The following is an 8,565-nucleotide window of genomic DNA, read 5'->3' on the forward strand; positions in this document are numbered from 1 at the left end:
TTTATAATAAACCTGTAAACATGGGACATTTGAAGGGTGTGCAGTCAAAAATTCCATAATTTTCGTAACTCGTCACCGGCGATTGGAGTTAAACCTAATTGTCTTAAATTTGTGGCTTTTTATGTCAAAATATCGCCAAAATTTGATAAAATATTGTCCATTTGTAGGCCAATTTAAATAGCAAATCCACAACCTTGTAAAAAAATAAAAAGAAAACAAAAACTGAAGTGGAGTTTTCCGCGCGCTCCTCGGCCATTAATCCGCGTCCGATCTCAACTCTTCATTCTAACCCTAACCCTAAACCTAAAATGGCGACCACCACAAAACCGAGATCCACCTCATCGTCATCGTCACCGTCACCATCTCCTCCCCCAAAAAATCAATGGCGTATCGCCGGCGGCACGCGCCCCAGCGATCGCTAACCTTCGTCGACGACGCTCGCTCCTCCGCCGCCTTCGAATCCGATGGTTCCTCGTCTCTCCCCTCCCCTCTGCTCGCGGCCCGCGCCATTCGCGCCTCCGCCGCTCACCGCGACGCCTCCTCCGTCTCCTCCGCCTACGACGAGCCCCTCGCCGGAGCTGGCAATAGAAACCCTAAGCATCTCACGAGATCCTCCACCTACGCCACTCACCAGGTTCGTGTAATTCTTTCTTGTAATCGCAATTTTGGAAATTTACTCTCTTTTTTATATAGAAGAAGTATTCCTGACAAAAATAATTTGGGAATTAGGGGAGGCGTTTGGTAAAATTTGTTGATTACGAGGGTCTTAGGTTGCGTTTGGTTCCATGAAGTTGGAGACTACTGTAGTTCCAATTTTATGGAGAAACAAAAAATGATATGTAGTTTCAGTCAAGGTTTTAAATGTCGCCCGACATGTCCGACATGTCGGCCGACATATCGGTTTGAGGGCTTGACCGACACGACATGGACGTTTTCAACTCGTATGTCGGTTTTCAGGGCAAAATCAGAAATATCTGGGTCATATCGGGCATATCGGCCTATTTTTTAGCTTTGAAAAATCGACCGATATGATACTTTTTTTAAGATCTGTTTTTTGTTATTGGGTTTGGGTTTAGTGATAAATACTCAAACTCGTTTGATCCGTTCTCATGTTTAAGGGTTTCTTATGAACCCGATAGAAAGAATTTATGAACCTAAATCCATATATTATTTACTTTTTTAATGTTTAGTCTATAGAATTTATAAAGTATGCTTATATTAAATTTATGAATGCTTAGATTACATTTAGGACATGATATTATACATATGCACACTACCCGATATGATAATCCGATATTTAGTCAATGTCCCCCGATATATCCCCGATTTTCGCTATCCGACATGGATTTCAGCCATCCGACATGAACCCGATATCCGACATTTAAAACCTTGGTTTCAGTTAAGAGGATTTTAGGATCGGTGACATCTCGATGATGAAATTCAAATCTTGCAGTAAAGATTGTTGTGACAGCATCATGAGAATGATTTGGATGAGAGAAACAGTTAAAAAAAAAATTAATAAGGTCAGGCAATTGAGGAATATATAGAGCATTTGTGAACGTGAATTGAGCTGAGCCTGCGTTGAGCTTGATTTATTCTTAGATCAGCATTTGTTGCTACATTCCTGCATATTAATCCAAAAATCTCCTCGCACATGACATATGGAGAAATTCAAATCTACGGCTTCCCTCAAGGAGAAAATGGTGACCCCATCTGAGCAAAAATTCACTTGGTGTTGGACTTGTTGCTTGCATTTAGTTATGTATACGAGCTAATAAGGTTGATGTGAGTGTTTAATATGTGACTGGACCCCAAATTCTAATAGGTTTAACCTTTTAAGATATAACATGATTCGAAACAATTATTACCGTCATGGTTTAAGTTCCTTGCTTCATGGTGCATTCAGATTAGCTAATAGTTGCAATTATGTTGCTTGGAAGGTGCTATAGTTGCTTCTGGGCAATATTAGGCGTGCAGTTTCTGCAATAATGAAAAAGTTTTAATTATGAATGTGGTACCAAATTTGCATCTAATATGGATCTGGTAATACAAGATACATCAAACAATGTCATTGTCTGCTGCTCCGGGATTCAAGCATAATTAGTATGCAATCTAGAAATGCGACAGGCTGGAGGTTGCTTATGAGAAACTAGGTGCTGGTGTTGTTTGATATTTTTCCTGAATTCAGTTAGAAAATATGGATGGAGTTAATATTTAATAACATATCGCAAATAAATAGTGATATGTATGTTTTTTAGAGAGAGACTTTGATTCGAGACATTTTGGAGCAAAATCTTGCTAGTTGAAACTGGATGCTGGGACATCATATGTTTATAATTTTACCTTTTCTGGCTGCAATTCGACACTGGGATGGTATTTAAATTTTTTTTAAAACCTTTTCTGCAGAAATACTTTTAATTGTATTGCATGGAAATATGACAGCTGTATGTTCTAAATTCTTTTAATTGTATTGCATAGAAATATGACAGTTGTATGTTATTTTTTATAAGGGGTTTTTAGATATTAGTCCCTTAAATCTTCAGTAATTGCATATTAGTGTCTCAAATATTGGAAATTGCATATTAATCCCTCAACTCCTATATGGTCTTGCATAATGGTTCCTCTAGTTAACACATGTTAGATTTGAGGGAAATATTTCGTTAAATCTAACTGTTGGAGGCAAATTGACTGTTTTACCCCTCTATTATCATTATGTTCCCAAACTCAGTTCTTCATGAGTTTAAACCCAGTTCCCGCTTGAGCTCTTCTTATAAAAATCCAAACCCACTTGAGTTCTTTTCCAATAGAAAAGAACCCTAACCAAAAGTTGAGCTTCACAAATGTTTGAAACATTAGAGAGAGGGGTAGTTTGGTGATTACAGATGTTGGTTTAGGAGTTAACCCAACCTTGGTTAGGTTTTTTAACTGAAAAACAAACAGTGGAAACATTTTGCATGACCCTATAGGATTTCGGGGACAAATATGTAATTGAAGATTTAAGGGACTAATATCTAAAAGTATTTTTTATAATTATTTGATGTTGGTATCAAATGTATGAATTATATTGGAGAATTAGAAAGAAAGCAGTGCAAGGATATAAAATGATCTGAAATACATTTTAGGTGCTGTGATTTTTCTTTCTTATCTTATTATCTGAGCCTTGTGAAGGACTAATGCTGAACAAGGTTTTTCAGATAAAAAATACATTCATAATTATCCTAATCTTCTTCCTTATCTTATTATTGAGCCTGCCGTTTCAAGAACAATCTATCTAAGAAGTTCGCTACTTAAATCAATTCAGGATTTTGAGGCGGTAAGGCACAGGTTTATCTGTATATAATGCAGAATAGTCTATAACTTTGCTGTGTGATTCTGTTTTCTTAACTTGCGGGCCTAGCTTTTTGTGGTGTTCAACTTCTTTGTCTACACATCTAGGTTTTCATGCTTAGCTTTTGCCTTGTAATAAGCTTGAGATTCATACAGCAGGATGCTGTGACCTATGAGTGCACATCAATGAAAAGTTTGGATGAGACTAAGGATGGTTTCTGGGGGCTTTTGGCTAGAAAAGCTAAATCAATTCTTGAAGATAATAATGCTGCCCAGGAATTTGAAGACAGTGGTCGGAGCCATCCACATGGCCTCAGTACATCAGCACACAGTCAGGTGAGTGGTAATTCTACATCTGATAGCAGGTATTACATTGGTTTTCTTTCTCAAAAGGGCCATTTTTCATAAACTGATTATTTGCAGAGAATATTTGCCACCAATAAAGGAGCATATTTGCGAACAGACTGTTTCATTCTTTTCCCCTTCACCTAAGCTGGGTTGAAATATAACAGAGAAACCTATTTTAACAGAATTTTATTTTATTAGTGGCACTTTCCCTAACGTTGTAGCTTGATAACTTTAACCCCATTCTGTTCACTAGATTTTATGTCTCCACTTATATGTTGCTTATATGTGATTATTCTCTTTGCAGTTCAATCAACTTGATAGTTTCCAGCAACCAGAAAACTCGTCGCCTAACAGACGTTCAGAGTTTGCTTCTTCCCTCCAACACATTGGGGGCACAATAAAAAATGCTCTTGAAGTAAGTTTTTGTCGGATCTGTTTGCAGTATGTAATCTTTTAAGCTTGTAAAGGATAAATATTGTCTATTGTTTTCAATCTATTATTTTACCGTAGATTTCCATTCAAAATGGTTCCTTCCATTAATTTTGTTATTTTTTCACTTCTTTAGGAGGGTCTAACAATTGTGGAGAACAGGACATCTGACATCATCCAAGAAACACGAAACCTGCAAATTAGGAGAAAGAGTGGAAGTTTCAGTGTGCGGAGTCAGCCTGCAGATCTTTCAGCTTCAAACCATCTCTATCTAGATCTACATGACCATGAAAAGCAACTGAAGTCATCTCGCGACGTAAGGTGGCAAATGTATATCATTGGGTTACATAGATATACTGATTGCGAGTCTTAGCTTTTATTGTTCCGTTAATATTCACTTATCATGCTCCCTTCAGTTTAATACTTGATATTTGTGTTGCTTGGAGTATAGTTCTTTTGATATGTTTCATGAACACATGTTCTATCTAATTCTTAAATATCTATTTCTTAAAATTTGTTGCATATCATGTCTTCTCCATGCCACTGTATCTGTGTCCATCCAACAGTCTTTCAGGATATAATAATCTTTAGAAATTAAGAAACTTCAGATTCCTATAACCAGAAATGAAGTATGTATTGATTGAAACATTAAAATGTCAGGAGTCAACTGTCGAGGTAATTGGAGAAGTTTCTTTGCCTGTATCTGGCTGTATATTAACTAATTGACCTTTACGTTCAGACTTAGGAAAGACCTACTGTTTATCAAAACTCAGAGGTAAGGAATATCCTAGGCGTAGTCAAAGCTCATTTTCCTTCTTAGTCATACACCATTTGAAAAATGGTGCAAATAAAACCAAAACATTCATCTATCTTCATATACACTGAACTTATTGATATGTCAAACATGATGCATTTGTTTTGATCCCCCGAAACTCGCAGAAGTACTGATGTGGAAGTGTGATTGTAATCATGTCTGGAAGAAAAGAATGGAACATATTTTAGACCAAATTGGGAATGAATAATGTTTATCATATTGAGCTGGTAAGCACACTAATTTTTTCATTAGTATGCACTTCTTGGTCAGGAAAAGTTGAAGTGGGTGGTTTTGTGCAAGATTATCAGAGTCAATTCTTATATCCAACTAACATATGTTCCGTTCTCAGGGGAAAAATGAGAAGAGAAAGTAATCTACCATGATAGATATTTTGACCTGCTCAAAAGATTATTCTATTAAAGCAGTTCTTTTTTTTTTGCCTTTAATAATTTGGTTTCCAGTGTGCACTGGACTTATTTCCTGCAATACAGCTCTATGAAATAATTATATAGTATATACAACATGATTTTCTTGTGATTTATAGGTTGCAAATGCAATGGCTGCGAAGGCCAAGGTTCTTTTGCGGGAACTAAAAACAGTCAAAGCTGACCTGGCTTTTTCAAAGGAGAGATGTACGCAGCTTGAAGAGGAAAACAAGCTATTGAGAGAGAGTCGTGACAAGGGTGTTAGTATTGAAGACGATGATTTGGTACAACTCTTCTAATAATGAATGGAATTATGGTCTTTGAGTTTTTTTTTCCGGACTTCAAAATCGACAAAAATAAAGGATACATATGATTTAAGAACCTTTGTTCAGCTACAGCAAAATAATAATAACAATAATAATAATTATTATTATAGTAAAAGCCTTTAATCTCAAATTTTGGGGTTGGCTACTAGAACCTTACTTTCCATCTAGTTTTGTTGACAGGTACCTCCACTAATTTAATCATTATTATATCCTTCTTAATGGAAAGTTCTCTTAGGCCTACCTCAAACACTCCTCTATTAATTATTATCTCATCACTTCTGCTAATTGCTTATTTAAAACTTATATTTGTTGTGCTACTTATGCATATTTCTTGAAATTGCATTCATGCATTCTACAATATTGATGAGTTATTGCATAGTAGGGCTGCCATGGATTGAAAAAAAAAAGTATACAAATATCATCGTGTGTTATTGTATGACATATTAGCTAGTGTTAACGCTTGACATAACCCCAGAATATTAATGTGACCTCATAACATTGTTTACACACCATGACACCTATTCCTTTATTCTGTTAAAAGTGCCTCTTTGATGCAGATACGATTCCAATTAGAAACGTTGCTGGAAGAGAAGGCTAGGTTGGCACACGAAAACTCCATCTATGCAAGAGAAAATAGGTTCTTAAGGGAGATTGTGGAGTTTCATCAGCTCACAATGCAAGATGTTGTCTATGTTAATGAAGGCATCGACGAGATCCAAGAAGTCGACCCCCTCAAGATACAGCCTCGCTCATCCCATTCTTCCGCTGGACCTCTCTCCCCCATAATATCTAGACCTGGCTCTTCTAACAACTCTAATAACACTTCACCTCGATCTCCCAACAACGATGACCCTATAGAAATGTTATCTCCATCCTCTCCTCCTACAGGGATTCAGGTAGAAACTCAGGCAGGGAGCACTCCAGTTTCTCCAAGATATGGAGGTTTGTTGAGGCAACGTTCTTTATCGCGTTCTTGAGATTTGTTTCGGACCCCATGTCGTGTTAGTTGGTTCGTAATTGTAAAAATAATAGTTGGTTATTCATGATTTGTGTGATTTTACATCATTTGTGTACCCGAAAGTGTAAATTATTTACATTGGTTTGGATTGTTTTTGATTCATAGAAGCTAGTCTAATGTTAATTTGATCAGTGATTTGGGACTGTAGTGGACATCTGTGTGGTACTGTTTCAGAAAGAAAAGATGGGTATGAGTTGTCAGCTTATTTTGCAAGTTACCGAGAGATGAACCCGTGGAGAGGTTCATTCTACGAGTCACAACAAAATAGGTGAATCTTGTTGGTTTCGGGTGTAGCCCCAAACCTTAGAACAAGCATGCAAAATAAAGATTTCTCTAAATTAAGAAATCAGACGAACTTGATAGTTCAGGCGAACTTGATAGTTCAGGTGAACTTTATAGTTCAGGAGAACTTGGAAGTTCAGGCGAACCTGTAGTTCAGGCGAACCTGTAGTTCAAGCGAGCTTTGGAAGTTCAGGCGAACTTGGAAGATCAGGTGAGCTTTGGGGGTTCAGGCGAACTCCAAGTGCAGGCGAAGCAGTTTAGGCGAGCTTGACTATGTTCAGGCGAGCTTCGCAGTCAGGCGAACTCGCAGAAAACAGATTCCTAATCTGTTTTGACCTAGGGTTTCCCTATAAATAGGGAACCTTGACCGCCACTTAAACTCGGGTTTTCCAGAGCGATTCCTGTAGCGATTTTGGCGGCTATTTTTGCAGCGCCTTGAGCGGTGATTTTTCATAGAAAAAAATCTCGCGTCTTGAGAAATAAAAAGAAAGTTCTTTTTTGAGTGATCTCAAGGAGTTTGAGATCATCTCTTGCAAGCTTTGTAATCTTCATTAATATTCAAAGGAAATTTTTTGTGTGGCTCCCGAGGACGTAGGCAAGTTGCCGAACCTCGTTAAAATTTTGGTGTTATCTCTTCTATTTTTTCCTTGTAAAGTTTTCTTATTTGCTGTGATTTCTTCTTGTCTTCTTTCAACACAAGATCCGGAGAGCACGTTCCGCGAAAGGGTTCATTTGACAGGTTGTCGATAGGACGAATCCCCAATAACTGGTATCAGAGCTTCGTTCGGATTAGATCTGTGTGAGAGTTATGGCAGAAGAAGGCATATCAAAGATTGAGAAGTTTGAAGGATCAGACTTTGCCTACTAGAAATCGCAGACGGAGGACTATCTGTACCAGAATGATCTTTATCTTGCCCGTTGATGGGTAAAGCGAAGGGAAAGAAGAAGGATGAGACCGATGAGGACTGGGAAATATTGGATCGAAAGGCTCTAGGACAGATCCGATTGTCGCTCGTAAAATCAGTCACACATAATATATTAAAGGAGAAGACGACGGTGGGGCTTATGGAAGCGCTCGCAAAGATGTACGAGCAACCGTCAGCTGCAAACAAGGTGCATCTCGTCAAAACGCTTTACAACCTCAAGATGGCAGAAGAATGTTCATTCACGATGCATCTCAGCGAGTTCAACACGATTGTTGATCAACTCATCTCAGTCGACATCACGTTTGATGACGAAGTGCAGGCTCTATTGATACTATCGCAGTTGCCAGATAGTTGGACAAGTTGTGTGACCGTAATTAGCAACTCGGCGGGGAATGAGAAGTTAAAACTGAGTGAGGTTGTCAGTATGATTCTATCTGAGGAGGTTAGAAAAAAATCACACGAATCAGAAGGTTCAGATTCAGCCCTAAATCTCGTACAAAGAAGCCGAAGTCGTAATAAGGGTAACCAGAACAGGAATCGATCAAAGTCGAAGAAGAAGAGGTCGAGCTCGAATGTGAGGCCTATCAAAGGGAAATGTTGGAACTGCGGCTAGGAGGGCCATATGTCTTTAGTCTGTAAAGCACCAAAGAAGGATGCAAGTGAGCAGGAG

At 38.1% G+C, this 8,565-nt stretch overlaps 1 protein-coding gene across 2 annotated transcripts; it reads left to right on the forward strand.

Annotated features, from left to right (window-relative positions):
- Positions 206 to 6,839, forward strand: LOC109820627. Of its 2 annotated transcripts, none has more exons than XM_020386802.1 (6): positions 206 to 634; positions 3,484 to 3,663; positions 3,980 to 4,090; positions 4,241 to 4,420; positions 5,463 to 5,627; positions 6,227 to 6,839. In XM_020386802.1, the coding sequence occupies exons 1-6, from the start codon at positions 383 to 385 to the stop codon at positions 6,644 to 6,646; spliced, it is 1,308 nt and encodes a 435-aa protein (XP_020242391.1). In that variant the 5' UTR covers positions 206 to 382; the 3' UTR covers positions 6,647 to 6,839. The 2 variants fall into 2 exon arrangements, with proteins under 2 accessions (XP_020242391.1, XP_020242392.1); XM_020386803.1 differs by having other exon boundaries at positions 3,487 to 3,663.

This window comes from Asparagus officinalis, chromosome 8 (genome assembly GCF_001876935.1).
Source record: "Asparagus officinalis chromosome 8, Aspof.V1, whole genome shotgun sequence".
Lineage (NCBI taxonomy): Eukaryota > Viridiplantae > Streptophyta > Magnoliopsida > Asparagales > Asparagaceae > Asparagus > Asparagus officinalis.